The sequence below is a fragment of the Miniopterus schreibersii genome (genome assembly GCF_964146895.1).
Source record: "Miniopterus schreibersii genome assembly, chromosome: 1".
NCBI lineage: Eukaryota > Metazoa > Chordata > Mammalia > Chiroptera > Miniopteridae > Miniopterus > Miniopterus schreibersii.
Window position 1 is genome coordinate 83,652,026 of NC_138101.1, and position 14,933 is coordinate 83,666,958.

Here is a 14,933-nt window from a genome sequence, read left to right on the forward strand (position 1 = left end):
GCCAGCTAAGTAAAAAAACGAAGATCTTTATGTTGCTTTGCCAAAGGGACTGAATGTCTGAAAATACTGAGCATTCAAAATTAAACTATACATGCGCAGACATAGTAAAAAGAATATGAATTGCTAAATTCTTGTGTTTTTTATTCATTAAAAAGAACTTGGCAGAATTATCAGTATAACTTCCTTATGTCCTACTGTCATATTCTAACTATGATTATCCAATTTAACCTTCAAACCAGTAGGTAGGGCTTATAAATCCAAATACAACTTTATATTTTATCTGCTTAAAGTATCCATCAATGTATACTTATGTTGTTCAATATCTTTTTCAGATTTTATAAAATTGGTTTAAAACTGTAAGTCAATGTTTGCCCCATATTCAATATTTGAACAAAAGACTGACAACCCTTCAAACTGAAACACGAGTATGGAGCATCCTAAGCTACTCAGTGAAGTATTTTAATGTTTTTCATAAACAGTCCTTACCACTCTGGCTGCTCTCTCCTGAGATTCACACTTCCTGCAAAACCATGGTCCAGTGGGTACTTGAACAATGCCATAGCAAGCTGTTGGGAAATAAAATATTTTAAATTATGTTAAGAATAAAGAATTATGGAAAATCAAATACCCTTTCAATTACCTCTCAAACTATTAATGTAAACCTGTTTGTAGAGAATTAAAACATTTTATATTTATATTTAACACATATATTACCTACTAGAAATTACATGACATAATAAAAATGTTAAAAATGCCAGTCTCGTTATTTCACTTAAGCATAAACATTACAATTTTAATTATTTATTCTTTCATAATGGGAAGAATATTAGATAAAATTTAACACATTACATTTTTTACATAAACTAATTCAGAAATTCATTAATTCATTCCAATATCCTGCAGTTTAAAAGTATTTTAGGTATGTCTAATGAAAATATTTCCAAATCACCTTTCAAAATGAGCATGAGATATTGCAAAAAAGAAAATGAAATGTAAAAGTGAAACACTTCCAGAATAGGCAAATCTATAGAGACAGAAAGTAGATTAGTTGTTGTCTAAGGAGTAGAAATGGGGAGTACAAGGTTTCTTGTTAGGGTGGTGACAATGTTCTAAAATTGATTGTGGTAGTGGCTGCAAAACTCTGTGAAAATACACAACATCCATGAATTGTACACTTTAAACGGGTGAATTGTATGGTGTGTGAGTCACATCTCAATAAAGCTGTTATTTCTAAGAAGTGCACATTTCTAAATATACGTGAATGTTCCAACAAGTAATATTAATATATATCACATATCTAAGTCTAGTTGTTTTTTTCTAATTGTTTAATATTTAATTATCTCAAAATTGAAATCTTTCCCAAAACCTAAAAACACTAATATCCAATTGACATTCTTGTATGAGCATGCTCGAAGGAAACTTGAAAATATCTTAAATATTGGAAATCACTTAAAGAATATAAAATCAGCACAAATTTTTAAATCTCCAAAAGCTAAACTCCTAATCCCTTTTAAAAATTGTAAATGTCAGCCCGGCTGGAGTGGCTCAGCGGTTGAGCATCCACCTAGGATCCAAGATGGATACCAGGTCAGGGCACATGCCGGGGTTGCAGGCTCAATCCCCAATAGGGGGCCTGCAGAAGGCAGCCAACTTACTCTCATCATTGATGTTTCTATCTCTCTCTTCCCCTCTCTGAAATCAATAAAGACATACTTTTTAAAAAATAAAAATAAAAATTGTAAATGTCAGAGTGAAAACATCCTATCAGCCAAGAAACACTACAGGAGTGTCCAAAAACACTCATGTAGTACTTGTAGAGAATAAAATTTTAACTTTAGAAAAAATTTTATGACTTAAATGAACATCCTCTATATTGAGATGAGATTACTTATCAAAACCTGTTAATTGTCCTGGCCCCTGTTGTTCAGTGGCTAGAGCACTGGCCTGCACAGGGAAATGTCAGGGGCAGTGCATCTGTTGCAGATTAGCTCCCCGTCACCTGGGCCTGCAGGAGGCAACCAATCCATGTCTCTCTCATATCCATGTTTCTCTCTTCTTCCTTCCCTCCCTTCTACTGTCTCAGAAAAGCAATGGAAAAGATATCCTCAGGTGAGGATTAACAAAAAAAACAAAAAAAAACAAAACACCTGACAATTTATCATCCAATTCATAAGAAATACCTCCATAAATGCCAATAAACGCTGGAATGCAATTACTATATACCAGTTTTCTAAGTTCTCAAAATCAGTATCTAGTTTTGACATTTTACTCCTTAAAGGAAGCTGTGCAACTTTGCTATTCGTTAAAAGAAAACGGGGCCCAGCTGGGCGTGGCTCGGCGGTTGAGCGTGGACCTAGGATCCAGGAGATTGGGGTTCGATTCTCAGTCAGGGCACATGCCCCGGTTGCAGGCTGCAGCGGATCAATGACTCTCTCATCATTGATGTTTCTCTCTCTCTCTCTCCCTTCCCTCTCCCTTCCTCTCTCTGAAATCAATAAAGATACATTTTAAAAAAAACTCTTAAACTCTTAAAAAAAAAAAAAAAGAAAATGGGAATAACTGCATTCTTAGGTTAATTCACTACCTCCTAAGTCTCCCTTCCCAGTCTCCAGTTCTGAGATTCCACTCTAAAGAATGCACTTTAGTCCCACACATCCATCACTCCATGCTAGATCCTGAAATGGGAATGAGGCGTATTGGAGAATAATAGGGAGAGTACAAGAGCCACCGAAAAAGTACCTAGATTTAGCCTCAATTCTTTACCACATGAAATGTCAATGTCCAGAGAACTGTCTTATTAGTTTCCTCGGCTTTTTGTATATCCAAAAAACTCACCCAGTGGGAACACCCAGAAATAAACTAAGATGCTCCCAAATCACTGGTGGTACCACCACCTCTTCTCTTCACTCAGTAGGCTGAGAAAGTGGCCTAATGCGGCCACTGAACAGCCTCATTCAGCAGTCCAGGCCAGTTCAGCCAAGCCACTCCTGCAGCAGCACAACTGCGGCGGCGACCTTCCGCCGTCTTCTCCGCTGGAAGCTCCCAGTCCCAAGCAGCAGAGTCTCTGCCAGAAAGCTTGGGGTGCAGCAGCGGGCGCCCCCCTCCTTCCTAATCTAAAGCAGCAAGGCAACCCCTTGTCCCCCTCCCCCACGCCCCAGAGCAATGAGTGGCGTTCCGAGGCTGATTCCATGCCACAGGAAGTCCCCAGACACACTGCGGCAGACCGGAGCAGGCATGAAGGGGGAGGGGTCTACACGTGCCCAAACCCACACCCACAGCCAAGGTAACACTACCGAGGGGCGCAAGCCCTGCCCCCCGCACTGCACCACCACCACCCCCCACAGCCCCGCACCCCCTTCTCCTCCAACCACGGCCTCGGAAAGTCTCCAGACCCACGGCTCCGGGCGCAAGTGGGGGCCAAATGACACTTGAGAGAATGAGCACCAAATCACATGACAGTCCAGGCCACACGCACTTTCTCCCACATGCAGAGCCCACACCCCGTGCTCCCAGCCGCGGACCCTCGGAGTCAAATCCCGGGCGGCGGAATGGGGCGGGGCGGGGGAGGGGCAGCAGGCAACTGGCAGTTGCTGCCTAGGTAGGGGAAGCCGTGACGGTTGGGAGTAGGCCGGGTTCGGCCGGGCGGGCGGTTGGGTGTTTACCTTGATGCACCGCGACGCTGCAGCCGTGCCCGTCGCAATAAACCAGCGGGTTCTCGGCCCAGCCTCTCTCGTCTGAGCAAACGCAACAGCCTCCAATCATCTCCTTCATACTATGGGAGACCTCGTCCTCCAGTGACACGGGCCGGTCGCTAGAGACCATCTAAGAGGGAGTTGGGGGGACCATTAAAAAACACATGCAAGCCAGTTAGTGCTTCCCCGCTGCACAGCCAGCCACCCGCGCTCCCGCTCCCTCCCGGCGCTCCCGGCCCCCGCCCGCCGCTCGGCCGCTCGCTCACTCGGGCTTTGCCGCTCAGTCACTCACGTTCCGCACAGGAGTCAGGAGCCATGTCCTTGCTGACACCCCCCCACCTCCCCTCCACCGCCTCCTCCGCCTCCTCCGCCGCCTCCTCCTCCTCCTCGTCTTCTTCCCTCCCCACCTCCACCCGGCGGCTAGCGCTGGAGCCCGGAGAGGGCACACATAATCAAGTAGGCCTCCGCACAGGCGCACTGGGGGGCTCCCGCTGGGCCTGGGGCGGCGAGGGAGGGGACGGGGGACTGCGCTTCCTCCTCCGAGCGTCACTTAGCGTGCGCGCCCGCCCTGCGGCCGACGTGAGAGAGAAGAGCCGGGAGAGGCGAGGCCTGCGTGCGCGTCGCCGCGTACGGCTGGCAGCGCCTACCTCCCGGCGCCTTCCCCTCCCCGGCGCCGCTCGCCGCCGCCGAGGTGTGCTGGAGGTTGGGAGTGATTGGAGCCGGCGGCGCGCCGAGGCCGGAACACGCCAACAGGAGGACTCGGGGGCGCGCACGCGGGGGCGGGGACGTTGGGGCAGTCCGCGGCGGCGCGGGTCTCGCGGGCGGCGTGTGCTCGCCGGGAAGAGGCCTCCGGGAGGGAAGGAGGTTGCTGAGGGCTGGGAAAGAGGGCGTCTGGTGAGAGGGGCTTCCCGGGGGCATCTCGGTGCACTGAGAATCTACCTGCTGGCCTTTTCCTGGAGAACTGGCCTTGACTGACTAGGCTTGGGCAAGCATGCCGCTTCCTTGAAGCCTGGCTTCCTGTAGGTAGTTGGCCGTACTATACACTGTGCTGCCGCAGCCTCTCCACCCATTCAATTCCCATCCCCTGGACTCGACCCAAAGTTCAGCCAGTGGAAGTGCCACCAGATCTGCCGCCCATTTACATACCACGTTGGTCCCAGTGACAAATGGAAGTGCATTACAGACTGGAGGTCAAAAGCCTGGCTAGGGTTATACTCAGAGAACACCAAAGCTACCCTCGGCTTGCCGTGTAGGAGTACAAATGCTTGTTAATCAGGAATTATCAATATAATGTGATAATCTGGAAAATACAGTTATATGATACTAAAAGATGAAGGAACCCATGCTCTCCTAGTCAGTCATCAAGCGATAATTTAACACCATGAAACTGGAGTCCAATTTGGAGTGAGGATTTCTCTGATCTGGCTCTGTACTCCAAATTTAACTGTTGAAAATTTAAGATCTTTTTTTTTTTTAATTCATTTAAGTGGTAGAAAGACGGGGGGCTCACTCCTCACATACAAATAGAAAATGAATTAGGCCTGTCTGAATAGATTAATTAGCTGGATACTGAGGAGTTTCGAGCTGTAAAATCTTCCACTGTTGCCCTATCCCCTATGTATCCTTGTAAGCCTAATATTGATTTTTAGACAAAAGTGTCTAATTGTAAAAGTTTAGCATGAAATAGGAACGTAGATACTTTGTTTAAATGACAAGCATAGTTACAAGGTAAATTCATGGCTTTAATTAATACCTTGCAGATACAAAATGGTTGTTTATCAGGAATTAGCAATAGAAAGTAAAGATCTGGAAAATGGAGTTACACAATGCTAAAGGATGAAGGAAACCAAGCTCTGGATAGCCACTAAAAGATAATGGTTTAAGCTTTAAAAGCATTCCATTCCAGATGTTCTAATGAAGAAAAATAATGGTAGCATTTCAAACTAATTGCTAGAAATCTATTTAAAAATAATAGATTTAATACCATGTAAGTATATATTATCAAATTTATTCAAACATTCTAAAACTAAGTGAGAAACCTATAGTAATGGAAATCTAAAAGTTTAAGATAAGGAAAATATGTACACTAAAGAGACACACAAAAAATGAGAATTCAATTTTAGCTCTAATAGTGCAGTTAGGAAATGTGACTACAAGATTACACGCTTAGAAAATGCAAATTCTTTTGGGGGCCATGGCAACAATTAATAAATTTCTGCACATATAATAATTATGTCTTTAAAGTGTCATTGATATTTATAAATGCCTTCAGAGAAAACTATTGTTTTATGTATCTTAACTGTGTATTTTATCTTTACCCTTTTACAAAGGATACCAACTTTACATCCAATTCCTGCTCAGGTTCAGACTCCTAATGAAGAGTTAACTCTAAGTTAAAATCAATGTGAAATTTCCCTTCTCAAACACTGCAGTCAAACTTTAATGAACTAAATTATTTAAAAATACATTCATTTTGTTTTTAGTGCATTAGAGCTTAGTTCTTGTGATAGAATTAATTTATATGTAAAGAAGGATGGGTGCTTTACCCTATTCTGTAACACTTAATAAAAGAAATGTAGGTAAACACTTGCTATTTCCAAATCAAAACAAAGTCATCATTTGTAAGAGACTTTGAAATTTAGAAAAATAGAGAAAATACACTACTTCATAAGAACAGGCTTACGTATAAATAATAGCATCTGATGCAGAAACATTATCAAAAGATGTATATATAAATGTTGACAAAATAAGCCAAATTACTTAAAACTGATATTTAACATATTAAATGTTGAGTTATAAAAAAGAAAAATCATAATGGATATAAATGGATTATTCTAATTTTAACTTAGAAAACTTTTACTTTATATATCAGAAGTGTAATATTTAATATATATTTTTATTAATCCTCACCCAAGGATATTTTTTCCATTGACTTTTACAGAGAATGGGGGGGGAGGGGAGAGAGAGAAACATAGATGTGAGAGAGACACATCAATTTGTTGCCTCCTGCACCCTAGGGCCAAGATCAAACCTGCAACCCTTTGGTGCACTGGCCGACACTCTATCCACCGAGCCACACTGGCCAGGGCTTTAATATATTTCTATCAAATATTAAGTGAAAAGAAAGAATAACAGCTATTATAAAATAGTGCAGGTATATGGTTATTCATTTATTCAGTAAACATTTATTGAACATTTACTGTGAACCAGGCACTGTTTTGGATACAGGAAATAGAGCAGTGATCAAGTTATATTTATCCTTTGTGTGATATACATACACATACATATATATGACAATTGGCTAAGTATGCTAATTCTCATACCTCAGAATGGATTTAAAACTTTATAATTAAATTGCCACAATTGTTAAAGTTCAAATAAGTTTTTAAAAATACATGGTAATATTTTTAAAATAGTCCATGGGATTTATAGAATAATTTCACAGAAAAGGACAATTTCAATCTTAAAAAGATGTTACCCTTTAAATTTGATTCTACATTCTCAAAATATATTTTGAAAAAGTGTATCTAGTACCTGTAGAATAAAACAAAAGCCTGTTTTCTCCAGTATTCTTCTTCACATAACAGCAGTTAACTCATACTGGCTCATCTAGTTCTCTATTTATCTGAGGTAAACCACAAAAAAACTCCAAGTATTTTATGATGTAACCTCTAGCCCTACTATAATGGGAAACTGTTATTTTTTTGCTCTATTGGTATATATCTTATAATTCTTGTTATATCTTCTTGTTATTTTTTTCTTTTCACTTTCTTTATTCCTGAACCTAGGCACCAAATTTTTGGATTTGCTTTTCCTTATTTATATAAATTGATATTATGAAAGAAATACTTAAACCCAAATTTGACTTATAGGTTAGTATTGCTCATTTTTTTTAATTAAATGTTTATTTGCCTTCTGTTTGTGCATATTATATTTAGTGTATATATCCATTGAGGTATATTTCTATAATGTTCTGTAATGTTAAGACTAGATTCACTTTCCTTAACTCAGGTTCTTGACTTCCACAGTGTTTAAAATTCCATATTGGCTCTGATACTAAAGTTATAAATAAATAAATAAATAAATAAATAAATAAATAAATAAATAATAAATAAATAAATAGCAATTATTAGAATTCATTCATCTACTAAACCTCATCAGAAACTATAATCTTGTTTCTAAATAAATTAGATGAAAAACGCAAAAAAGGCAATTTCTTATCATCTGTACAAACTTTCAGATATATCCTCTTTTACATGAAGTACGCTCTGAATAAAATTTTGTTTTGCTTATTGGGTACCCAAGATTTCTTACCTTTTATGTGAAAAGTTTATCATCAGACATATATTTATGCTCGTATGATTAAAACAGAGGTATTTCTTCCTCTACATTTGTTATTTGTCTCACCATAAGCAAATACTGTGTTTTTATAGATACAGACCTACACATGACACCTATATTATAGAGTACTATCAGAAATTTCATTAAAAGGTATTCATTTCCATTGTTTTCAATTGATATTTTGTTAATGGCTTTTGGGAAATTCCATTCAATGAAGATGTGTTAATCTTATTAGGTGATATTTTTACTCACCATACCACCTAGCAAGTGTCTTATGCCAAGTAGACCCATAATAAATATTCATTGATGTACAATATTGGTGTTTAAAAGGTTATTGCAACTGAGCTTTATTTTTCAGAATAAAGCAAGACTTTATTTTATATGTACAATTGAACTAAAATTTCTAAGTAATGATTAGCAGAAATTTTCAGATAAATAGGTTTCTTTTAATATTTTCAGTAGTTGAAATTAATATAGGTGAAGAGTTTTTATTTACCAGGTCATTTAGAAATGTATTTAAATAGCCCTCAAATGTTACCCACCTTTTCATGTAAATGTCATCATTTTCTTAAAAAGCAAACTCTAACTTAGAATCAATCATGATTAATATTGTTAGATATCTTTAATTATAGAAAAGTTTAGTGAGGTAATTCTGAAATTTAAATTGTGTTTAATCTAAATTCTAAAACTTTTTAAGACTCATTGCCTAATTTTACTTTAAAGGATCTGGTTTGGTTAATCTTGTGTTTGGCGTCAGAGTTACTCTGTTGCTATAAAATTGATATATATTGGCTTTGTTGACATTTTTGGGTAAAACACTATGTGATTACCAGTAGAAAAATAATATCTAAAAGATGCCTTTAGATTGTCTAGGCATTACATAAAGCTCAGTAACATTTCAGACTTGGACTATTGTTTTCTTCCAGGATGCAACAATACTTAAAAGTGTTACACTTTGACTTTTCCGAATATTTTCAATACAATGTAAGAGCAGAAATGTAAGGTCCATATTCCCTTTTTTTTTTTCTGACACCAAAGATTTGCATTCCTGTTATGATTAAAGTGACATTTATAGGTGTCTGTTTATAGGATATAATAAGGTTATCTAAGTGAAAAGATTCTGGACATGGAAAAGAGGAAAATCAGGTTCTGAAATGAAAGAGAACCTTGAAAGTAAATGAAACATATCTTGCACCAAAAACAAACAAACAAAAAAAGAAGAAGTAGAAGAAGAAGTGGAAGAAGAAGAAACTATTAAACTGAGTTGCTAAATACTATTTGGACCCACAGGAAAAAGAAAAAAGGGGTCGCTTTTTAAGATTTAAATGTTTTCCCCTCTGAAAGGGGCCACTGCTTACCAAATCCAGATACAAGCCCAAGAATATGTTAATTAACTGCATTGTGTCCCAGAAAGAATGAGGTTGACAAATTCATTTTTTATTCCTTCAATTAATAAACGGTTTGCCTAGTACATCTTAGATTTTTTTTAAACTATAAGGTGTATATTTACCTCTTGAAATTGTACAGTAACAGTGTCAAGGACCTATTGGGCCCACAGGGTAAATCTTATGAAGCTTAACATTCCTGGCGAATTAAAGACACAAGCCTCCAATCACTTTTTTGTCAGTCTTACTTTACTATGGTGCATAAGACCTAGAATGTATGTAATTTTTATATGGTACCACTTTACCCCAATTAAAAAAGCAATGATCATTGGTGCTAGCAAAAGTGGACAATATAATGACAAAATTAAAGAAATTATTTCAAACACTGACCAGGAATACTACATAAGTTCCTCTCCATCCCCAAACCCATTCATGTCCTATTTCCCACCCATTTGTTGTTTTTCTCACAAGTATATCATGACTTGTAACATTTTGTTTAACTTTAAATGAAACCCAAAAAAATACCTGAAACACTAAAAGGTGTAAAAAGATACACCTACAATCAACTACCTAGCAAATAAGCTTATAAAGCTATTCTAAATATTCAGACTTAAAAATAAAAAATGTAAATTGAATCCAAGTAGTTAGGGAGGGGGGACTATGGGAGGATGAGTGTGTAAGAAATGAACAGATTGAGAATACTTAATTTCCACACCAATTTTTTTCTGTTCAAACCTTTCCATAGTTAGACCGCAAATGATTTCTTATACAAGAATTTCTCCCTGTACCTCAAAATAATTGAATGATTTCCATGAGGAAATGCAAGTTTACGAAGAAGATCCGCAAAATAAAAGTGTTAAAATGCAAACCACTTCCATAGTATTTCAAATGTAAAATCACAACCACCACTATCTCCAACTAACTCTTAAGGGTACTCTGCAAACAGACGCTGTTTATGAACATCATCTGTTAACTTCTTCCTTGTAATTCAAAACTCTTGTCAAATTATGTTTTCATGATGACGTGTAAATATAATATTCCATTAGAGATCAATTCTAATTGGTTTTTAAAAATCCACCTTGGGAAACAGTGCTGCATACACAGACTAGTAATGGGTATTTTACGTGGAATTTCCGTAAAGTCTATTATAAATCTATGCGTAAATTACTCCCTTGCCCTAGTAAGGTTTGGGCAAAAGGATTGAAATTATTTCTTCATGAGTTTTCATGCACAATGACTTTGGTCTTGTCTTCAAGACCCGTGAGCACTTGTTGGAAATCTTCATTTTTTAAAAACTGTGACATTTGCCTGAAATACTTTTTCCACATGCCTCACAAAGGAAAAGAGTTCCGTACGTGGCTTGCAATTATTTGTTCCAAAACAGGGTTTAAAATCAAATGACACGTTTTTCCCTTTTGAATTTCTCTGTTACTTTGAAAATGCATTTCACGTTAAGAAATCAAGCCTGTTTTTGTTGGGGGTGGCTCAGCTCTTTTAAAATTAGACTTCATACACACAACAAAGAGCTGAATAATAACAAATAGAGACTGAGGAACGTGCTTTCCGAACTCCTTTAACCCCGAATCCATACATTTAAAGATATTTAAAAGATGGTCGAATCTGCTCTAACTCTCCTGATCCAGAAGAAAAGAAGCCCACATTTGTGTCTCCATCCAGTTAGCACTTTCTAAGCACAAGTAGGCTGTTTTGCCTCTAGAATGCGTGCGTTGCAGGCTGGCCCAGCCTCCGCCACTTTAGCGGCCCCTGGGAAAGCCTCCTAAGACCTCTGGAGTCGGGAACCCCTCGCCGGCCGGGTGTGCTAAGAGTTGCCGCGGCGACCCGGCCGGGCCAGGTCCTCGGAGTTCGGGGCGGGGGGGGGGGGCCGAGCTGGGCCGCAGGACCCCCCTCCCTCGGGAAGGGCGCGGCGGGCCAACAGCGGCGCGAGGGCGGAACAATGGGGGCGGCCGGGCGAGGGGCGCCCGGCTCCCGCTTCCTCCGCGCCCGGGCCGCGCGCCCTGCCCCGCCCCCCGCGGCCCTCCCGCCCGCGTTCCTGCGCTCGCCAGCCCGCGGCGTCCGGCCCCCAGCGCGCCGCCTTCCCCTCCCGCCGGCCCTCTCTCCTCGGACTCGGACGCGCCGCGCCGCCTTGCGCCGCTCCGGCTCCCGCGGCAGCCTCCTTCCCGCTATTTCGTTCGTATATTTTTTTCAATCTCCCTTTTATTTTCGGAAGTGGTTGAGGTGTCTTACTTCAACCTTAATTATAATTAGCCATTTCCCACCGAAAAATATTCCTCAGGAAACCCCAAATCTAGAAGTAACAGCAAATCGAATAAAACCTTTAACTTCAAGTACATCTCGTGTTGTTTTTTTTTAATTTAACACCCTGATGTCCTCTGAACTGCCAAAAGAACTCTCCCCTCTCTTTTTATTTAAATACTGTTGTTTTAAACTCTCCATCAAATGCATTTTGACGAGAGGGCAGAGACTGGGTCCCGCAGCAGCAGCAAAGCAGAGGTTTCCTCTAACGCCTCCTGGGACGAGGAAGAAGTGGAAGGTGGACGAGGGCGCTTCTAGGGAAGAAAGGCGGCGCGACTCGCCGGCCCCGGCCGCTCGGGCTGGGGCGGCGGGACGGGGCTCCGAGGGCCCGAGGGCTGCGAGCGGAAAAGCGCGTCTGGGGGAGAGAGGAGACGTAAATAGCGGGGCCGGGAGGGCGGTGGACCCGCGCGTGACTGGATGAGCCAGGACGGGGCAGCGGAGATTACTTTGCCTCCTCTATCCCCAAGAAAAAAAATAAAGTTGCAGGGAGGCGGAGAGAGCAGCCATCCTGCTTTCCTCCCCTGGTGTCTGCGGAAGGACTGGGGCCGCCGCGGGCTGGGAGAAGGCGCGCGACCGGGCGGACCAATAGCAGTCAACAGGTCCGGGCCTCGGCCGGGCCAGGGGGCTGGGCGGCCGGCCCCCCTCCGCTGTCTCCTCCCCCGCGGGCCGGCCGGTGTGGGGAAGCGGGCTCTGCGCTCGCGGCTGCACCGGCCTCTCAGCGGCCGCGAGGGCCGGGGCTCTCGGGGTGGAGGCGGGGGCGGGGGTGGGGCGGGGGTTCCCCGTCGGAGAATCCTCCCGCGGGGCTGGCGGCGGGGGGGAGGGGATGAAATCGGGGCCTGAAGGATTAGGAAGGACTCGAGCTCCGCACGAGCGCGGCCCGCGCGAGGCATCCTGGGTAAAAAGTGGCGGCGCGGCACCAGGCGAGCGGGGAGAGGAGCGGAGGTCAGAGGTCAGGGCCCTGGAGCCCCGAGTGCGGAGCCCCCCCGCCCCCCACGTGAACGCAGCGAGCAGGAGGAACCTTTTTGTTTTCCAGCGTGCCGGCATGCTCCCCTACGGACCGAGCTGCTTTTCCTGAGCCGGCGGAGAGAGCAGCTCCGTCCCGGATCTCCTAACCCCACCCCCTGCCACCGCCGACACACAGCCCGAGTCTCCCCTTCCTATCAACTCACTTCCCAGCCCCCCGTACCGGCTCGCAATAACGCAGTAAATTTGCTTTAACAACAAGTGGGGGTGGTTGCATTTACTCCTCCCTCTCCTCTCTCCTCCTTCTCTCGCTGCGGCTCTTGACACTACTACAAACCAGGACTATAAACATAAACATGTGTCACACTGTAACTGGGCAGGTAATATACGGGTTTGGGGGAGGGGGGTTGGTCGTCGCTTGGGGGGCTGTTAAATGTGTTTCACGTGCTGGCCGGTTTGGGGGGCTCCCCACACACACCGATCCATGGGCACTCGGTCACTTACTCATTCAGCCACGCAGACCCACAAAAGCAGACTTTCCAATAACCACCGTACCCCAAAAGCAAATACATTTGAATACGAATCCCTCTTCTTACCCAGCCACCGCTGCCATTTCCTCTCTCGGCGAAAAGTAGCCTCGAGACTTGAATCCCCTTTCCTTTTCAAAAATTCTTTCCCAGATAGCAACACTGTACATTGTTTTCGACCTAAATAGTACACCGATCTCTTCCCATAGACAGCCCCTACACGTTTTGTGCGCAGAAAGCTTTCCAGACAGCAAGAAAGGTGATTTCAATACCTGAGTTCGAAATCTGGAATGTAAAGGCTATTTCTCGGGCTTTGCCTTCATGCATCTAGCAACTTCTGCTCTAAGTTGCTGCCGACGGCGCCGTGGAGAGTCTCCACCGCGAGCCTTTATTATTGTTATTTAGTCTGTATTTACAATGCCGCTCAACTTTTTTCTCATTCCCGGTTCGACAAGCCTAGCAACAACTACTTAAGGTAGAGTAAAGCGAATCCCCTCGCAAGCTTTTTGGCTTGAAACGGAGGGAGAGACAGAAAATGTTCAGATGGAGAAGTGGTTCCCTTTGTTCTTTCATTGTTTCTCTAGGAACTGGTGACTACAAGGACAAACACTTACCTTCTCTTCTTTTTGCTCCAAAAAACAGACGTTCCCATCAGCCTTAAATACACAATCCACCTTGAAAGTAACTACGGATGTCAGGAGAGTTTGTATTTCATGCTTTTTCGCTCTCTGCCCTCTTTTAGCGTAGGATTAAGTTGCCGAGCACGTTGCTGCAAGCTGTAGCCCCCCGCCTTAGTGAATCGGTCACGTTTAGGACCCTCTAAGTCCATCCTAATTCTGCCTGTAGAATTGAGGGTATTGGAGCTCTAAACTTTCAATAGGAAAGGGGCCTGCGACTACCCAGCAAACTTGTAAATACCCTGACATTTTTTACCACTGTGTTTTTGTACCACAATCACCAAATAGAATTTACTAAGAAATATTAGATATTTCTTCGAGGGAAGTTTTTCCTAAGTTTATTTTTAGCATCGCCCTACATAGACAGTAAAAAGACAGGTCTGTATGGGCATTTAACTGAATGGGTGAGTTTCCCATGTTTGTTATGCCATGTGTATTTTAAAAACACAAACAAAACACTACTAGAACTGAGAAAGGAAGAAAATAGAAGTTTGAATTATAACGTTAAGGAATGACTTAAAGAGAGGCGTTTATGACTGTAAAACTTGGTCTCAAAAGCGAAAACTAAGCTTTTCAAAGTTAAAAAACTTAATTTTCACCCTATGATTTCAAAATAAAAAAGCGACTTTTCTGGTTAACATGTGATGTTTGTCAGTGTGTAGTGCCCGGCCTGGTGGGCATTACTGCCCAAACCTTGTTTAAATCTGATTATGATGTGATTTGTTGAAGTCATGAATATGAAATGATCCTTGTGTATCCATAAATGTGAACTTGGGATTTTTTGATCTCCCGCTTTTTTGTGTGCGCCCAGTAGCTGCAGCAGTGGAAGACAGTGATTGGCTCCAGTGCTCCTAGAAGGATTTGGGCTGAAGCCAGGGGAACAGAACCAGAGGATTCCCTGTACAGAGGCCATCAGGCCCCACATGTCTTATCTTTCCTTTCTCCCCTCATGGGTGCTCAAAATTTTAGTATGGCTTCAGCAGCCCATAGGTAGGCCTCAACACTTAGTGTCATCACTTCAGTCTCCACACATTC

At 42.4% G+C, this 14,933-nt stretch overlaps 1 protein-coding gene across 14 annotated transcripts in view; it reads right to left on the reverse strand.

Moving 5' to 3' along the window:
* MLLT10 (MLLT10 histone lysine methyltransferase DOT1L cofactor) overlaps window positions 1-13,962 on the reverse strand; it is a 240,939-nt gene extending 226,977 nt beyond the window's left edge. For 6 of the 14 annotated variants that reach the window (XM_081133059.1, XM_081133056.1, XM_081133061.1 and 3 more), the window contains exons 1-3: window positions 3,959-4,451; window positions 3,663-3,822; window positions 487-566 (exon numbers count right to left, since the gene is read on the reverse strand). In XM_081133059.1, coding sequence (XP_080989185.1) covers window positions 487-566; window positions 3,663-3,822 — 240 coding nt within the window. In that variant the 5' untranslated portion in view covers window positions 3,959-4,451. Of the gene's footprint in view, window positions 1-486; window positions 567-3,662; window positions 3,823-3,958; window positions 4,452-13,835 lie in introns of those variants that run through there. The other 8 variants (XM_081133066.1, XM_081133062.1, XM_081133067.1 and 5 more) reach the window with 6 other exon arrangements.
* Between the last annotated feature and the right edge of the window lie 971 nt (window positions 13,963-14,933).